General features: G+C 37.6%; 2 protein-coding genes and 1 long non-coding RNA gene across 3 annotated transcripts in view; 2 read left to right on the top strand and 1 right to left on the bottom strand.

The window, feature by feature from the left end:
• The window catches only part of LOC138911284 (uncharacterized), a 223617-nt gene that overhangs the window by 34903 nt on the left and 169228 nt on the right, over nt 1-19486 (bottom strand). The window lies entirely within an intron of this gene.
• LOC6627836 (odorant receptor 42b) lies at nt 1637-4312 on the top strand. The gene is made up of 3 exons (XM_032438440.1): nt 1637-3526; nt 3587-3944; nt 4006-4312. Exons 1-3 carry the CDS (start codon nt 2670-2672, stop codon nt 4069-4071), a joined length of 1281 nt encoding a protein of 426 aa, XP_032294331.1. The 5' UTR covers nt 1637-2669; the 3' UTR covers nt 4072-4312.
• Nucleotides 10427-10980, top strand: halo. The gene has a single exon (XM_002051689.3). The coding sequence runs from the start codon at nt 10537-10539 to the stop codon at nt 10861-10863; it is 327 nt and encodes a 108-aa protein (XP_002051725.1). The 5' UTR covers nt 10427-10536; the 3' UTR covers nt 10864-10980.

Here is a 19486-nt window from a genome sequence, read left to right on the forward strand (position 1 = left end):
GCAATATTATCAATTTTTTCTGTGTGCTGTTTAAGCTTGGATTTATTCTACCGGAATTTCGTATATTTCATATATATTCGCAATAGTTATATTTTTTATTTTTTATTATTTCTTAAAGGGACACCATTATTTATGTTTCGGATTGAGTATTTTCATAAATCTTCTAAGTTCGCTTTGCGTATATTGAACGCAGACAACATCAATTTTGAATAGATTTTTCTTTTGCGTGTTCATGAACAAACTATAGGGATATATTCAAATTCATGCTGAAGTATTCCAAGCTCTTTATTTTTTAAGTCAAAAATCTATATGCTTTTCGAGCAGAGTATTCGCCAATCGAAGATGCCGCAAAGTGTGCCACGCAAAAAAGACTCTTAACTAATTTGTAGTCGGTGCGAAATGTTGACATGGCAAATAAGATGATATAAGGGGAAGGGGGGTCGTACTTGGGAGGGGGACTACAAATCCCCGGCTGCAATATGGGCACCAGAACTAATGCGTTGGGGTTTTTTGCTTCATTTTAGTTGCAAGTTTAATGAGAACTCGACGCGACAGTTTACACTGATGCTCGTTAGTTTTTTGGCTAAAACTTTACCCTAAGCTCTGTGCAGACCAGCCGTTGCCCCTCGCACGCTCCGGCCGCGGGCGTTTTGGGGCAATGCAATTCACAAATTTCCAACCAGTTGCCAGCTGTTGGCTCACATCAAAATTGCAGCGTGTCCAGGCTCATGTCCGTGTCCAATGTCCAGACGGCGAACAGAGACTGAGACGGCGTCTCGTTTGTTTGATTTATGGCTGTGTATTTGGCAAATGTTGCAGTAGCGCGACCTTTTTGTTCCCCGTTGCTGTTGCTCTTTAATTAAAAAACTAAAATAGATGGCTGCATAGAGAGCGTGTAATTTTTCTAGATTGCAGCACTTGAATTATTTGATTGCCAGCAAGCGATAAATTAGGGTAACAGCAAAACAACAAAGTTTTCCGAGTAACAAATAGTCGCAATTTATATACCCTTGCCGCAAGCACATTAAATCAGAAAAGGTTTTTAGTTGTTTTCTAGCACTAAAAATAAATTATTCTGCTTTTATACTTTGATTTCCAATACATTGATATTGATTAAAAGCGCTTGATTTAGATGAATCTAAAAAGGCTAGCTTACATTATATTGTTGTATTACTTTAGTTGTTTTAAATTCCATAAAATGCAAGCTTTGAAAGCAGAAACGTAAAAAAAGCTCCTTTAAAATATTTAAGCTTTGTTGAACTTCACGCTTAGAACTTTAATGTGCTGGAATCTAAGATATTCAGCTCATACGTATAGGTAGCTAATGTATTGTACTTCTAGCATAGAGGTTTCACAACAAAAGCTCTCATAAAGCACATGTCAACTTAACTTAGAGTTCAATTCAACTGTATACAAATCAGTTTCTCCAAGCTAGTTCCAAGCATTATCTAAATATAGCTTTCGAATACCCTATATGATATATACCCTATATGACTTGCTTTGTTAGAGTATACAAAAGATGATCAAAGCGCGTTGCTTTTAATGGCTGGTTATATAAATAAACCGTCGCTCAAGTTGACAGCGCATTTTGTGCTTGTTCTTCTTCTATTTTTATTCTAAGGACTTAGCTGGGGAAGTACACACATACACTCACACACACACACGCATACATGCTATATAAAGTAGCTCTATAAAAATAACTCACAGATGCTTTCAATAAGAGGAAAAAAAAACAGAGTCTGAGATACATAATAGGGCACACATGACGCACACACACAACACACACACACACACACACACACAGAGAAAGACTTGTGCGCTTGTGAGTAGGAAGTAGCAATGGATGCGAAATCCTTGCAAAGTTCAAGCAGCCGCAGCCTTTTTGGCTCCTGCTGCTCGAAGGCGTAGCTTAAGAAAATAGTTTATGCGCCGCGTGAGGCGCGTATTTCAAATACCACAAATTTAACTCAGTCAGCAAAGCAAATGGATCCGACTTCCATTCCAAACAAAAGTTGTCTGATGAGACTGCAATGCTGACATTGTGTAGCTGTGTCCATTCGACGCCATATTTTCCGCTTTTCCGCTTTTCTTGGTGCACTCAATGCGCACAATATTGGTTAACAATAGATGCCTCGCTTATTTGGCGCTCTGACCATTTAGAAATGTGTACGAAATGGAAAAATTAAATCAATTTATCATCTATGTGGAGGAAGGAAAAGAATACCAGACGATAGACCTTAAAAGTGTGACTAAAGCAGAACAAGCCTTAAAAGACAATATTTCTAAATACTAGACTGTCGCTTATGCTTAATTAAAATATATTTTAAATATCTTAACACATTAACTTATTACTGTTACTTTCCTTTTTGACAAAATGTTGGTTATTTCCGCTAAAGGAAATTGTCAGGCTAAAAGAATTAAGTTATCTTCACATTTTTGTATCTTCAATAATAAATTAATTGTTCATCAAAGTAAAAAAAAAAGTTATTCAAACTCAAGTCAAACTAATTGTAAAACTTAAAAAAAATTCCCATTCTAATGCTAAAAAACTTTATGTCCAACTTATATTGTGTCCAACTAAATAATGCAGGCCAAGAAACCATTCCTGCCAACTCTTGATGCATAATTAAAGCATGAAAAAAAAAAAACAAAACAAATATATTTAGAAGATGAAAAAAGTCTGTGGTATAAAAGCGCTTTGTGCGTCAAATTATGGTAATCATTGCCATATCCTAGTCTCAGGCGGCAACATGCTGTTCAAGCTATTCCCACGACTGCGTATGCGAGCCGCCACGGAGCCGGTCAAGTCCTGCGATGCGTTCATTTATATGGATCGTGGCATGCAATCGATTGGTTGGATACCGCCGAAACACCACTACGGACGCTGGATATATTTTTTGTGGACAGTTTTCACAACGGTGCTTGGAATAATATTGCTGGATGTGTCACTGTTGGTTAGCTATTTCAAGGAATTGAGCACCTTTTCGGCGGGTCAGTTTCTCACCTCGCTACAAGTGTCCTTCAATTGTTTTGGCTCCAGCATCAAAGCCAGCTACACATTTGCGGGCATCAAGCGTTTCGGGCTGGCCAAGAAGCTCTTGGATCGCCTCGACGAGCGCTGCAACCGCGTGGAGGAGTACGAACAGCTGCAACGAGCGGTGACGCGTTGTAATCGGTTCTATATGGCCTACCAGACCATGTACCTAATGTATACGTTCTCCACATTTCTATCAAACGCTTTCAGCGGTCGCCTGCCCTGGAAGCTATATAATCCGCTGTTTGACTGGCAGACGAGTACACGGAACTTTTGGCTGGCTGGCTTAATGGAGTACTTTTGGATGACAATCGCTGTGATGCAGGATTTAATGGCCGATGTTTATCCTGTTATATACTTTCTAATACTGAGAGCTCACATAGGTTTGCTTAAGCAGCGGCTGCAACGACTGCGCACAGATCCAACAATGAGCGAGGAGCAGAACTATGAGGAGCTAATCAAGTGCATTGATGACCATCGTGTAATATTGGAGTAAGTTCCAGAGTGAACTATTTGGCAGCAAATGTTTGCTTTAATTTCTGCTCTTTTCAGGTATTGCAACACACTGCGACCCATTGTTTCGGCCACTATTTTTATACAGTTTCTGCTTTGTGGCCTTGTCATGGGCCTGTCCATGATCAATTTACTCTTCTTTTCAAATTTCGTGACTGGCCTGGGCACTGCTATATTTTTGTTTGATCTGGTGCTGCAGACATTTCCCTTCTGCTTCATTTGCAACATGATCATGGATGATTGCGAGGAGCTAGCCAACTGTCTTTTTCACTCCAATTGGCTCAGTGCGGATCGTCGTTATAAGACCACATTGCGTTATTTTCTTCACAATGTGCAGAAACCCATCGTTCTGTCTGCAGGTGGAGTATTCGAAATTTCCATGAGCTCAAACATAACCGTGAGTAGAGACCCTTTTTTGTGGTTTTAATATGATTCAAATTAACCCATTGTTCTTAAAGGTCGCCAAATTGGCATTTTCCGTGGTCACATTCGTAAAGCAATTAAATATTGCTGAAAAGTTTTAGGATTGGCAATTTCAGGTCGAGATTTCATTAAAAAAAACCTATTGTATGCTAATTATCATATAAGACATAAGAAAATATGTATGTGAAAGACTAGAAAACTTTGATATGCCATTGAATACGTACGTTCAGGTCATGCTCTTAAATATATCAATAACTTATGAGATTAAGAATTGAAATAAACTATGCTAAGCAAGCATACCAAAAATGTGAATATAACAATTTAAAATCTAGATTAAGATAAATTGTAACATGATTCGTTTACACAAATACATAAATAAATAGAAATATTTTATTTTTGCTTATACTCAAAGGCTTTCAATTAGTTAAGCCTTAGATATCTAATAGTGTTGTAAAACGCTCAAGTACGTGACATGTTTCGAAGTTGTTTCAATTTTATTATTCCGTTTCGAATAGTTGGGCACCTCAAGCGTTACAAGCTGCACTACAGAACGAACATGCCGCCTCGCACTGCCACTTAATAAAGTGCAAACAAGCAAGTGATTATTTCACAGCTATTGTTCAACACCCTCCCCCCATACACACACACTCCCGCACACACATATACACACTGTGACTCGTGACCCACGACAGCGACTGCAAAATAGCCAGGATATGGCGAGCGGCGGCGTAACTAAGGATTTGCGTAATATACGGAGAATTGTTCCACACCAGCAAGATATGAGAGTTGATAATCAATTTCACATGGAATAAAAAATACCCTTATGCAAAACTCAAATAAAACCCGTTACAGGCTGTGTCTCACATTTAAAGGACTCACTGTAACAGTGTGTAACAGCAGCGATGACCGCCGCGAAAAATTGTACAGCGTGAATTTTCATTGTTGAGCTGAGGAAAAAAGGCAAGAAAAAATAATAAAGAAGAAAACAAGCTACAGTTATACAATGAACACAAAAACCAGACAGAGCGGACAGCCCACGTAACGGCACAGACAAAAAGCCGCGCTGTGTGGCAACTCTGGCGATTTGCAGTGGCAAAAGGCGAAGACAACCGGCAAATGGTAACTGGTAACTGGTAGCTGGCAACTGGTCCGCGTGCCAAGTGTGCTGAAATTTACGAGCTGCTTTATGGCCGCACACGGACAGCAAAAGTGGACACGCGCACCCGCGCACCCGCACACACACACCAAACACACATTCACACACACACACACAACTGGAATTTTACTTTTTATCCATTTAGGATAAAAGTTTTCCTTTTGTTTTATTTTTGGTTCTTGATTACAGGCAGCTGTAAAATTTTATTGGTATTATCTCTGGGGCTCTTCACAGTTATTGATATTGATTAATTGTTAATAAATGTATATTTCAAGTAATAAATGCATTTGCATGAAAATGCATTGTGGCTATTCATTATGCTCGAGTGGAAACAGTCAATGGGAACATTCAATAGTCACAGTCATGTATCTTAATACGCTTTTTCGCTAATCAGTTTGGGTCCCATCTCCATTTGATACAACTCATTAGTTGATCGATATTTTCAAAATTCTAATCTCTAAGGTAATTTAAAAACCATTAAATTACTTTGATAAATTAACTTCAAATATTTTAAATTAATTCTATAAAGTGAAAGTCTGACTAGAGTATCTATTAAAAAATTAGAATATAATGCGCTGCTATTATAGATCTAAGCTGCTTATATTATTATTTTACTATATTTATATAAAATAATCTACATAATATCTAAAGGCTATTTTAAGCGTTGATCTTTTTAGTCAAGAGTCACCACAACTGCCACACACTAGTTGGCCCACCACAGAGCGAACACAATCAATTGTACGGTGGCAGCAAAAAATATGCAGCTATAATAATTATAATACAAATACTATTATATTCAATTTGAACATATTTCACATATTTTCGTTTGACAATTTGTGTTGTGAGTCACTAAATTAGGACACTCGCCGCAGGACATGAAACATAAAACCCGAAAATTAATATCATTAGTGTTTTATGTGCATATGTAAACATATGTATTTATATATACATATATTTTATAATACTCAATTTGTGCGCATTTATTTTACAGCTTGTAATGAGCTAATTTTGGCATTTGCATTTGCCATTTAACAAATCCCAATTGAAATATTTTGCCTAATTAAATAATGTGAGTGCCGCTCTTTGGATAACTTATACGTTAGATATAACATACCAAATAAGTATGTACAAACATGAAAATTCAGTTCACTTAATTGAAGAGCTGCTAAACATAAACTGAGCACTCAAAGTGACTTGTGAAATTGACTAATTCGGCTTTTAGCGCATTTAATTGACTCGATGAGAAATATGAAGCTTTAAGATACTGCTTAAAAAAGAGAAATTAAGATATGCTGGCGTTTGTGAGTCCACCTGATTTAACATTTCATTCATTATGCTTGCAGATTTTCTTATGTTTTACAACACTATCATTGATAGTGTCATACAGGTCTTATATTGGAAGCTTTTAGAGCTAAATATTAGTCGTATATATGTCATAGCTTTCATGTGCTTTCAAATTTCGTATATCAAGTGTTTAATAAGCTTTTGTTGAAAGTCTTCTGCGCTAAAAGCATTTAGTTGCTTTTGAAGCTCAGCATTCATGCATTCCGTTTAAAGCTGTTTTTAAGATGTTCCGCATGCTTTACGAAGCTTTGTTGCACGCTTATCATCTAAACAGCTGATTTAAAGCTTTTATCCTTTTTTTTACATATCATAAATGGGATTTTATGCGATTGAGAATCTCGAAGCGACAATATTCGAATTTGAGAGAATATCGTAATCTTCAACATACGATCTAATTGTACTAAGCTACTAAAATTTGATAAGTCGGGAAGGTAAATCGCGATGCATACAATATAACGTAATATTGCATGGTTTTAAATTCCGTAACATGTCGCACAGGGAAATTTATCTCGACAATCAATCAACAGAGAGACACTAATTGCAATTTGTGGTGATAGCACTGCACGAATGCGCTACACTGTGCTACACAATTTTTGTTTGCATTTTGCGGCACGCTCTTACCTCGCTGCTGGATGATGGATTTGTGTATGCGAGTTAAGCGTTTGCCAAAAACCGCTAGACTCCCAGTACGAGACAATTTTACACATTCCGCACAACAGTCAATTTCCAGGTAATTCAATTGGTGGCGGTCGCGGCTGCTGTTGTGTGTCTGTGTGTATTGTGTGTGTAACTGTGTGTGCACAGTTCGGCGAAATGCTCATTCAATATGCTGTACAGGTAGCTGCCTGTAGGCCGGCCAAAAACTGTTTGAAATATTTATTCAAATGTTGTTAGCCTGTTGAAGGAGCTGCCTGCGAGTTGGCCATTAAATAAACAGCTTTTGCCGAAAAGGCTTAGTTATTAGAGCTCACAATATTATTACTATTATTATTGCGGTTGCTGTTCCTTTGGCTTATATAATATCAATGTATGCAAATAGACCAATACGCTTTTGATCTCAATGCAGCAACTTTTGCAACTTCTCTTCTCAAGCATTGAGGGATTTTGGCCACCTCGAGCTACCTTTTCGTTTGCCTGCCATTCGGTTCGGGCCAAGTCAGCAGCAAATACTCATTGTTGATGCTTTGGCATTTCGGGCTAACATACAAGCAAATATGGAATGTTGCTAACAATGGTTCAACAAGCTTTACGTAGCTACTGAGCATACTGAGCATAAATAACAGACGTGTTTAAATGCAGAGCAAGTATAAGGACCTTAATACAAGGCAGCTTAATAATCTAAGAGATTGAGCTCTTCAGCACATAAGATTCCAAGAGCATTAACAAAAACAAATAAAATATAAATATATAAAACTAAAAAAAATATATTAAATATGAATATTAGTTTAGTTGGCTAGAGTTCGGCCCAAAGATTTACAAAACCAGAAATATAAATATTAGTTATTTTATGAAAATTGACACAAGACAACTAATTGAAGCTTTTCATATAAATGAATCAATTCAGAGTATTTTAAAAAAGAGTTGGGAAATGTTTTGAATGACTTTTAAAGCAACTCAACATTTTTATTTGCGGGCCTCAATGCTTATTCATTAAATTATTTTATAAAATTTTACTAAAGAACGAACTAAAGCATTGAATAAATATTTAATATTTGGTTCAAATCGATAAAATGCATATGCAAAATGGGGAATACAAATAAAGAAATATTTGCTTTTTTTTTTTAAATTGAGCGTTAAATACAAGGTGCAAAGATACAATAATTGCAAAATAAATATGAAGTGACTACAAGATAGAAAAAGAGCAAACTAAGTCGGAGCAAAAATAATTAAATGGAGATGAAACAAATATGGATTGAGAAAAAGCAATTTGTATATACAATACATAAATATATGCATATTTCAATTAATTAATGACTGCAAAAGAAGCTCAGGTTCATTTATTCTTTGGCATTTATTGAATGCATTTAAAATACTCAGTGCGAGTCCTGGCGCATCCTCGCTGCGGCCGGCAGAAAGTCAATATTATTACGGTCAATGCGAAACACAAGGAGCGTCGATGGTGTCAGCCACAAAAAATGCGGCGATAAAAAATGCTTTCAATTAATTAAACACCCAAAAGCGACACAATAATAAAAATGCAATGCCCCGTTAAGAGAATGACCAGGCAGCCAGTTGAAATAACCAATGAACCCACAGACCATCCCAACCCATCGAGCCAACACCAACAAAAATATGGACCACATTAACAACAACAAAACGAATAACAACAACAACAACAGCAACAACAAAACGGCAACAGTCGGTGGAAACAGCATGCTTACCTCGTGTGGCATGTGCGGCATGCAGCTCATTAATAATACAGATAATGTGTTTGGCAATCATTTCGGGTTGCATGCCACAAATGCTGCTGTGATTAACACATTGAACTCAGCAGCTGAACCAAACTGAGGCACATCCGAAGTGGCTTAACAGCTGCTGTTAACTACATGTTAAGCTCTATTTAACATAAATTGCCATTGAATGTGTGAGCAAGTTTCTTGCCAACCACACATTAGAACTCAATCCACAGCAACATTAGACTATGAGAATTTATGGAGCACCGTTGAAAATAAGGTAGAAAAAGCTTGGATAGGCGAACAAACGTTGTAGAGAGTGGCTTGGACATGCCGAAGTCTTAAAGTGCCTTAATGCTTGTTCTCTTTGAGTATACAGTGATAGCTGAAGTATTGTCTAAAATCAAATATATTCGTACTTCAATTTGTATAACAAATTGACTTAGGCAACTGCAAGAGCATAAGAGTTTAACAAATTTTTGAAAATATAATTCTTAGAAGCATCATCACACCTTAAAGACTTTCGAATGCAAATTATTTGAAGCTTTAATTTTATTCTATTAAGTGTCAAAATTTGTTTTAAAAACATTGAATCAAAAATTTTGCATATTTTTCTTTCGAAATCTTGACAATGAAATCGGATATGTCAAGTTCACAAGTTCTTCCTTGATTTCACCTAAAAACTGTTAAAACTGAACTAATTATCGGGGTCAATGACATTTTTGTCATATTAAAGCTCACATAATTATGTTAAAACTGAATCGATTTTCGGGATATATGTATATAACACGCAGCTGCAAGCTGTAGCTTAAAATCCTTACTATGTTTTCCGTTTGCAGTCGAATCGAAATGCAATCCGTTTATTCAAACTGAGAATCGTATGTTTTGATTCAGAAATGAGCGTATAAAGCCCAAATGGATAATTAGCAGGGCGTCCAATGCTAATTTGTATAATTAAGTGAATTTATTTCAATCCTTTGAGCCGAATTCGTGCTGCAATGTCCTTTGGGCGAATGCAATTCATTTTAATTGCAATGCGGCAGCCAAATTCAAAGAACCTAAAAGAAAACCATTTGAAATGGCTGTAAAATGCCCAAAAACGGTAGCTGCAAAAATAAAAAAAAAAAATAATATATATATGTATATATAAATTCTTGTATGGCATAGTGGTGGAATTTTGTGGGTCACGAGCTCTTTAAATTTTTAGCATCGCATTTGGGCAAGAGGCGACACGAGTTTATAGTTGCTCGCCAAATAAAATACACATGAATGTGCCAGACGTGAGCTGAAAATTGTTGCGAAACTAATAGAATTTTTGACCAGCCAGCAGAGACCAGGAGAACTTTGGCCTGAGACACGAGCTAATCGCGTGCCCGAAACAAATGACACTTGCAGCTGGCTAGGATGCAGCCTGGGAGCAGGTAGCTCAGTCAGCCAGCTGCTCAAACTTCCCCCGAAAAGGAACAGGCGGAACTGTTTGGAATTTTCCAGAAACAATACAGATTTAGCCGAGCTGTAAAGTCAGGTAAAGAGAGGCTGGCTATAAAAATCAAAGGTTCTACGAGCAGAGCACGCATTCCGCTTCGTACGCACAACCCAAAAACAACCAAAAGTGCAGTCTAGAGTTCCTTAGTAGCCAGTACAAATTAAAAGAAAAATTAAAGACGGCAGATATGGCAGAGCAACTGTTCCCTGGTCTGGAGCGACCTCTTCCGCAGCTACCGTCCCTGCACTACACGCTCTTCGCCTATCGCGAGGAGCTGCGACGTCGCGACGCGCCCTTCATGAAGATGTCCACGATCAAGCTTCATCTAACCGATAATCTGATATTGCAAACGATTAAAAATATACGACTATTGGATACCATTGAGATCATGAACCTCAATCGCGAGATTGTCTTCAAGCGCAAGCTGACCAAGCAGATGCGGAAGGTGCGCAAGCTGGAGAAGATGGGACTCAATGTGGATCCGCGTCAGCTAAATGATTTGCAGTGGGACTAAGCCCGTAAAGAACAGCAGCAGATAACTGTGTACAACAACAACAAAAAATAACAAAAAAAAAAAACATACTCCAAGCATGTCAACAACTTAGTTAATAAGATCGCAAGTTTCTAAAACTCAGTTGTAAGCTGAACTTATATCAAATATGTAATTAAATGGAAAACTAATATTTTAATACATAAAAAAGAACATTTTTTTAAAATACAAATACAAATTTAAACTGAAAATTCTTTGTGCTTTTTCTTTAAATGTGATAATTGTGTTTTTCTGCTAAGAGTCTTCTACAATCATGATTCGCAGCCTTCAGAAATAATAATATTCTGATTCCACTGCAACAAAATATTTTAAATTTACCAACTTTCAATTCTGCGATACTACCATAATTTGAGAAAATGATTTTTTTAAATTTGAGTGCAATTAGAAAACTGTTCAATTATCAGAAATATTTATCTACATTTAAATGATATTACCCTACAAAGTTATATTTTAGAAACATGAAATATGAGATATAGAAATAAAGGTTGTTTCTTAAAGAAGGGAACTACACACTCATTACTTTTCTTAGGATAAGGGCAAGATAATAGCCTTTTTATTTCTAGAATTAGTAAAACATGACTTGAATATAGAAAATGTTTATAAATATGTCGTGTATCCAATAAATTATTGTGAGTATTATTTTGAATGCTAACGATTAAGTGTTAGTAAGAATCAGAGAATTTGACAGAAGGTACTGCTATTTAACATAACTGTCCTACTTGTATTAGGGTTGCTACTGAAAGCATGGTGTGAGACAAAAAAGATAGTCTCTGCCGAGCATGGCCCGAGTGTGTTGTATAACGTCCAGTTTGCTATAGTGTTGAATGTTCACTAACAGTACTAAAAGTCAGAGAAGAATATAGAATGACAAGAGCATGAGTAGTATGCTCGAGGACGATGAAAATTATTCATTCTAAAAGTGGAAGTCATAGAGAACAGACGTGCTCGCTCCTAAAAATATAATTATTTTGTGACTATAACGACACTCGGGACTTGCTGTGCTGCCAGTATGCCTAATTGCAAAGAAAGTGATTTCTCTGTTCCGACATCAGAAGTGGGATTAGGCGATGCCCCTCCACGAGGCAATTCTGACGATTCGTGGCGTCAGCTTTTGGAATCTCAAAATCGAAATATTCTTGAGATTATTAAAGCAATGCAGATGTCAAATTCAGCATCCTCAACAAAGAAGAGCATCTCGTTGCCAAAGTTCAACCCGGACATTGCAGGCGCAGATGCAAATGCCTGGTGCAAAACTGTGGACATAATACTTGACGATAATCCTATTGAGGGCAGTACACTGGTGATGACCCTCAGCGGCTCCCTAGAAGGAAGCGCCTCGCCCTGGCTTTCTCAAATATGCTATACTGGAATGAACTGGCAAAATTTTAAGGAATTGTTTTTGCAACGTTTCGTGGGAATGGAAACATCGGCGGCAACTTTAATGAACATTTTTAATGGCCGACCGAATGATGGCGAATGCCTCTCCGTATATGCGAGCCGTCTTGTGACGTCACTTTTATCCAAATGGAAGACAGCGAACATGGAGGAAATTGCAGTCTCAGTTGTTTTGGCACATACATCGAAAATCGACAAAAGTCTGCAACGTATGTTATATACGACTAATATTAAAAGTCAAGACGAGATGCAACAGCATCTGAAGGCCTATGCTTATGGAAGGTCAAATGGAGGTCTACAGCCAAATATCCCAATGGAACCAGATCGCAAGAGATCGAAAACATATGGCATTAAATGTCATCATTGTGGAAACCTCGGACACAAAATGGTCGAATGTCGCAAGAGGAAGTATGAAGAAGGCAACGTGTCAAAAAACTCAGCATTACCTAAAGTTCGATCTGCCGTTACCTGCTTCAAATGTGGCGATGCTGGCCACATTGCGTCTTCATGTACGAAAGGAGTTTCTACGAGCGGTGTTGGATCACATGACAAGCGTATAAACATCTGTTGTGTGTCCGAGCCAAAAGGAATCCTGCGTCAATCTGGTGAGCTCGTTCCATTTTGTTTTGACTCTGGAGCGGAATGTACGCTCATCAGAGAGAGTTGTGCCGAGAAATTTTCCGGAAAAAGAATTAATAATTTGATAGTTTTGAGGGGTATTGGAGAAAATCCTGTGTATAGCACTATGCAAATCTTGGCTACTGTTAAAATTGATCAGTACTCCTTAGAAATATTATTTCATGTAATAATGGATAAGTTTTTGAAATACGATGTATTGATAGGCCGTGATATACTCGGATTAGGCTTTGGAGTCTCCATCGAGGCCGACAAATTTGAAATGTACAAAACCAAAACTGTTGATGTACTAATAAAAGTGCCAGATATAAGTTACGTAGAGCATCTGAATAACGATAGAGCATTAAGCAACACTGATAAGAATCGTCTGCTAGAATTATTGCAAAACTATGCTGATAAATTTATTGAGGGTATTCCTCAAACGCGAGTGACTACGGGTGAACTTGAAATCCGCCTGCTTGACCCAAATAAAACTGTACAAAGGCGTCCGTATAGGTTAAGCATAGAAGAAAAAGAAGTCGTGCGAAATAAAGTAAAAGAATTGTTAGACGCAAACGTTATACGTCCTAGTTGCTCTCCATTTGCAAGCCCAATGCTGATGGTAAGAAAGAAAAATGGAACCGATCGACTATGTGTCGATTATCGGGAACTGAATGCTAATACGGTCGCTGACAAATATCCGCTGCCTTTGATTTCTGATCAAATTAATAGACTGAGTGAAGGCAAATATTTCTCCAGTTTAGACATGGCAAGTGGTTTTTACCAAGTTCCAATACACCCAGACTCTATCGAGCGCACTGCTTTTGTCACGCCAGAAGGACAGTATGAATTTTTGGCCATGCCTTTTGGATTAAAAAATGCTTCCTCGATTTTCCAGCGCGCAATCGTGAGAGCATTGGGTGATTTGGCTCAAACGTATGCCATCGTCTATATAGATGACGTGTTAATTCTAGCGAAGACAAAGGAAGAGGCACTTGAAAGGCTACAAACGGTCTTGGAAAACTTGTCTAGAGCTGGATTCTCATTTAACATTACAAAATGCTCGTTCTTGAAAACAAGCATAGAATATTTAGGATACTTGGTTGAAGCGGGTCAAATTCGACCAAATCCACGCAAGATACAAGCGTTGGCCGAATTGCCGTCACCGCAGTCAGTAACGCAGGTGCGACAATTCATAGGCCTAGCCTCGTATTTTAGGCAATTCGTACCAAAATTTTCTGAGCAGATGAAAGCTTTATATAATCTCACCTCCAAGAATAATAAATTTGTCTGGAAGCCGGAATATGAGGAAATTCGTCAAAAAATCGTATCAATTTTGACTAATGACTCCGTTTTGACAATTTTCGATCCACTAAAGCCAATTGAATTACATACAGACGCAAGTTCTATTGGATATGGTGCTATTTTAATGCACAAGATAGAAAATAGACCCAGAGTCATTGAATATTACAGCAAATGTACGACAATGGCTGAAGCAAAATATCATTCATACGAGCTTGAGACCCTCGCAGTTTACAACGCAGTAAGACACTTCCGCCATTATTTACATGGTCAAAAATTTATTGTGCATACAGATTGCAACTCCCTGAAAGCAAGTATCAAAAAAATTAACCTTACCCCAAGGGTACATAGATGGTGGGCATATCTGCAATCATTTGATTTCAGCATTGAATACAGGAAGGGAGAACGCATGTTACATGCTGATTTTTTCTCGCGCAATCCGTTGCCTACTGATTATAAATCCTCAGCGAAAACGGTTGAAATGCACATAAACCTAGCTGAGATAACCGACGATTGGCTTCTAGCCGAACAGCAACGAGATTCTGACATTGCTTCCATAACCTTAAAATTGCGAAACCATAAGATGGGAGAAGCTATCTCAGCGTCGTACGAATTGAGAGCAGGAGTATTATATCGAAGGATTCAAAGAAATGGCAGCACAAAATGTTTGCCTGTAATACCTAGAGCCTTTAGATGGTCAGTCATTAACAATGTTCACGAAGCCATAATGCATTTAGGGTGGAAGAAAACTCTAGACAAAATGTATGCCAACTACTGGTTCGAGAAGATGTCTAAGTATGTGAAAAAGTTTGTAGAAAATTGCATTACCTGTAGAGTGTCAAAACCACCATCTGGTAAGCCACAAATAGAAATGCACCCGATTCCTAAAGATGACATACCCTGGCACACTGTGCATATTGATATAACCGGAAAATTAAGTGGCAAAAACGACTTAAAAGAGTACATCATAGTTCAAGTTGATGCATTCACAAAATTTGTTCACCCTCAACATACGCTGAACCTTAATACGGAAAACTGCATTAAGGCAGTCAAAGAAACTGTTGCACTATTCGGAGTGCCGGCACGCATCATAGCTGATCAGGGTAGATGTTTTGCTAGCACAAGGTTTAGGGAATTTTGTTCTTCGCAGAAGATAGGTTTACACCTGATTGCGACGGGCGCCAGTCGAGCAAACGGCCAAGTAGAGCGTGTCATGAGCACCTTGAAGAGCATGCTCACAGCGGTTGAGAGTAGTCAGCGATCCTGGCAAGACGCTTTAAAAGACATACAGCTGGCAATAAATTGCACGACAAATCGTGTAACGAAATATAGTCCGTTAGAATTGCTAATCGGTAAAGAGGCAAGGCCGTTAGGAATGATAACAATATCAGATGAAAAAACAATTGATAAAGATTTAATAAGAGCACAAGCGAAAGATAACATGGTGAATAACGCTAAATATGATAAGGCTAGGTTTGATAAAAATAAAGCAAAAATTGTAAAATATAAGCTTGGTGATCATGTCCTACTCAAGAGGGAAGAACGAAATCAAACGAAGTTAGATCCCAAGTTTAAGGGACCTTTTGAGATAATCGAAATACTTGATGGAGACAGATATTTATTAAAGTCATTGACGAGTAAGCGCACGTTTAAGTATGCACATGAGTATTTGCGAGCTTTTCCAAGCAACAATGTATCGGAGGAGTTGATAGATTTGAGAGATGATGAGTGTGACAATGTTGAGGACATTGCTCAAGACACTGTGGCACTAAGAGAGAGTGCGGTTGGGCTCATACACGATGGCTAAGACCGCACCATAATACTCACGCCGTGCACAAGTGCTCGATCATGGCGTGCTGAAGCGGGTGATATTATGGCGGGGGTCAGAGGTTGAAAGACCTGTATGGATCCGCTCCATGTTATCGTTGCTGGGCAGCAAGAGCCTATAGACGTGTGATGACAGAACAACAACAAAAAAAAAAAAAAAAAAAATAAAAAAATAAAACCTACAATGACCGATGATACTGCTGTTTGTAAAGCTATTCTTAAAGTAAAGTAATGACTAATAAATTTTACCCAACAATTTTGACTATGGCATGATCTAAGCGAAATGTACACACGAGGACGTGTGAAATGTCAGGAAGGCCGTGTCGTGTATCCAATAAATTATTGTGAGTATTATTTTGAATGCTAACGATTAAGTGTTAGTAAGAATCAGAGAATTTGACAGAAGGTACTGCTATTTAACATAACTGTCCTACTTGTATTAGGGTTGCTACTGAAAGCATGGTGTGAGACAAAAAAGATAGTCTCTGCCGAGCATGGCCCGAGTGTGTTGTATAACGTCCAGTTTGCTATAGTGTTGAATGTTCACTAACAGTACTAAAAGTCAGAGAAGAATATAGAATGACAAGAGCATGAGTAGTATGCTCGAGGACGATGAAAATTATTCATTCTAAAAGTGGAAGTCATAGAGAACAGACGTGCTCGCTCCTAAAAATATAATTATTTTGTGACTATAACGACACTCGGGACTTGCTGTGCTGCCAGTATGCCTAATTGCAAAGAAAGTGATTTCTCTGTTCCGACAAATATATGTAAAGATCCAAGTACTTCTATATATATTCTGTTGTTTTTATGCTTAATACGTGTATAAATAATAATATATATTAAAAAAATAGAAAAATTATAATATATAAAAATATATATTTATTTTATCACAGATTCACAACGTTTGAGAGCGAAACATAGAGTATTCCCTAGTCACATATGCCTGCAACGTGGAATTAAGTGCAGTTTGGTTAATTGTCGATTACACTTTCAGGTACGGAGGCAAACTACAAAATGCCAGGCCATATCTGTGCTTGACTGTGTATCTGCGTCCATACGCACACAAAGAGAGGCATGCGGCAAGGATGGCGTTTGATGCACCACTGCAGCCACTAATAGACTTCGTGGCAAAGAGCTAAGGGGCGTGCATGTATGTCTGTGTGGTGCAGATACAGCTTCACTTTTGGCAGAAGGCTTTTAGACATCAGAGCGAAAGGCTTCATTAGTAGAGCTCGATTTTCGTGAAAATGGGTCAGCGTTGAGAGTGGCAAAAGAGAAAAATAGAGAGAGACGGAGAAAGAAAGAGAGATATAGAGACAAAAAAGAGAGAGGTCAAAAAAGATGAAAGAGAACTAAATTTACCTTGATAATTTGTTAAGCCGTAGCAGAAGGGCCGAATTTTGTTTTGTCTGTATTCAGTTGTGGCGCAAGATAATATTTGTGCAATGAAATTAATTTGTTAGTTTAATGAAATATCTTCAAGATATTTGCGGAACAAGGTATCGATGATTTAACAAACAAATAAAACGCGTACTGTGCGGACACTACGGGGACGTATGTTCATTTTAGGTCTTTAGCTCCTAGTATAAAACGATTTTGTTTAAAAGAAAAATAAATGTATATCATTTATATATTAGCTAAAACTACGTTTAAGCGAATTTATTAAAACTAAATTCATTAAATTAAAAATGTGTAGTACATAAATAAAATATGTCGACATAAATTATTCTGTGTTTATAGCTATTTATTTTGTTTCAATTATGACAAGCAAAAATTATATATAGTGAGAATTATTCCAGAAATATATATAAGACTCAATCAGAATATTAACAAATCTTATAACATCAACAAAAATAATAATTCTAAATTAAATGAAACTTTATAAAATGGATAGGGCAGAGATATAGTAATTGAAAATAACTGACCCGATGGGGGAAATTCCCGTTGCCTATCCGGTCAGCAATGCCATGTTGATCTGCTCTCTTGTATAATATCTTAAGAATTACAAATATTGTATGCCTTGGCCATAATTTAGGTGCTTTGGAAAACATTGTGAGCTCTTTGATGAGCTCTCAGGCACAGCTTTGGAGTTTTAACAGCCTCAGGCGTGGGTTGTTGTTTGCATTTGAGTGCAGCTCTTAATGATTTAGCAAAGTTTTTCTGCCAGATGCACATTACATGCCGAACCACACCCACAAGCCGTTGCTGTATGTTGCGACCATAAAAACTTTGTCAGCAAAACGACAACAACAGCAACTGCAGCAAAACACATGAAAAATGCAAGGCAAAGCGTAAATTGTAGTCGCAGCTGAAAGTTATTTCCTGAGTTTTTTGTTGTTTTTTTTTTTTTTTTTTGGCTTTTTCGCATATAAGTAAATAGAGAAGGGTGGTTGGCGGGCGGGGCAGACGGTGGGTGTGGCGGTGCGTGTTTTAGTAATTTAGTGCGGCATTTGAAATGTCGTTTTTCGCGCTACAGTTAAAAAGGAAGCAACTGGGAACGCGACGCAAGAAGCGTAGAAGAGAGAAGCGGGCAGAGCATAAGCAACGGCATGTTAACATGCAAAACTACGCGATGTTCGGTTTGGTTCCGTTCTCCTCCGCTCTCTTCTCTTTTTGTTGTGCGGTGTGTGTGCAACTGCAACCGCACTTTATGTGGCATGCCAGCACGCATTTCTTATGTGAAACCCCGTACTCAACGCAGCTAGAGAATTATGCAAATGCCACACAATCTCTTCACAATTTGGTCATATGCGTAAACAGCGCTCAGTAGGTAACATTTGTAAACAGGCCTATTTAAAACTGAAACTAGTTCCTAAAAGGAGCTGAGCCAGTCTTTACCAAAGGTTGACATTTATCAACGGGCCAATTTCGAGCTAGATCCACTTTGAATTGACACGCCTATTTCAAACTGAAACTAGTTCCCAAAAGAAGCTAAGCCAGCTTTGATCAAAGGTTAACATTTATTAACAGGTCTATTTCGAACTGAATTAATTCCCAAAAAGAGCTGAAACATTTTTAATTCAAGGATTAACATTTATTACCACGCCTATTTCGAACTGAAACTAGTTCCCTTAAGAATCTGAACCTGTTTTAACTGAGGATAAGCATGAATTAACAGGCGCATTTTGCATTGAAACTAGTACCCAAAAGGAGTTGAACCTATTTGAATATGTATAATTGTCGAAAGGCTTAATTATACATCTCAATAATATTATCTGGCTTATCTGATAAATATTTTTAAATGTTGATTTAATTTTTATTGGAAATAAAATTGATTCCGATTCAGATAATCGATGTTTCATTCTTAAACCAAAGTTTTATATTCAAAGCACTTTGAAATTCTTTTGTGTGATCCTTACTAAGGGAGCTAGAGCTAAACTGGTCGACACACTGACTGAATGATTGACTGGCTGACTCTCTGATAGATTGTCTGATGGATTGACAG

This window comes from Drosophila virilis, chromosome 4, assembly GCF_030788295.1.
Source record: "Drosophila virilis strain 15010-1051.87 chromosome 4, Dvir_AGI_RSII-ME, whole genome shotgun sequence".
In the NCBI taxonomy this organism is placed as follows: domain Eukaryota; kingdom Metazoa; phylum Arthropoda; class Insecta; order Diptera; family Drosophilidae; genus Drosophila; species Drosophila virilis.

Bases quoted from the DNA above. Each gene is read 5' to 3' on its own strand.
- LOC6627836 (XM_032438440.1), top strand. From the start codon at position 2,670: ATGAAAAAAGTCTGTGGTATAAAAGCGCTTTGTGCGTCAAATTATGGT. The intron at 3,527-3,586 runs GTAAGTTCCAGA...TGCTCTTTTCAG, and splicing joins GACCATCGTGTAATATTGGA to GTATTGCAACACACTGCGAC. The intron at 3,945-4,005 runs GTGAGTAGAGAC...TTGTTCTTAAAG, and splicing joins CCATGAGCTCAAACATAACC to GTCGCCAAATTGGCATTTTC.
- halo (XM_002051689.3), top strand. From the start codon at position 10,537: ATGGCAGAGCAACTGTTCCCTGGTCTGGAGCGACCTCTTCCGCAGCTA.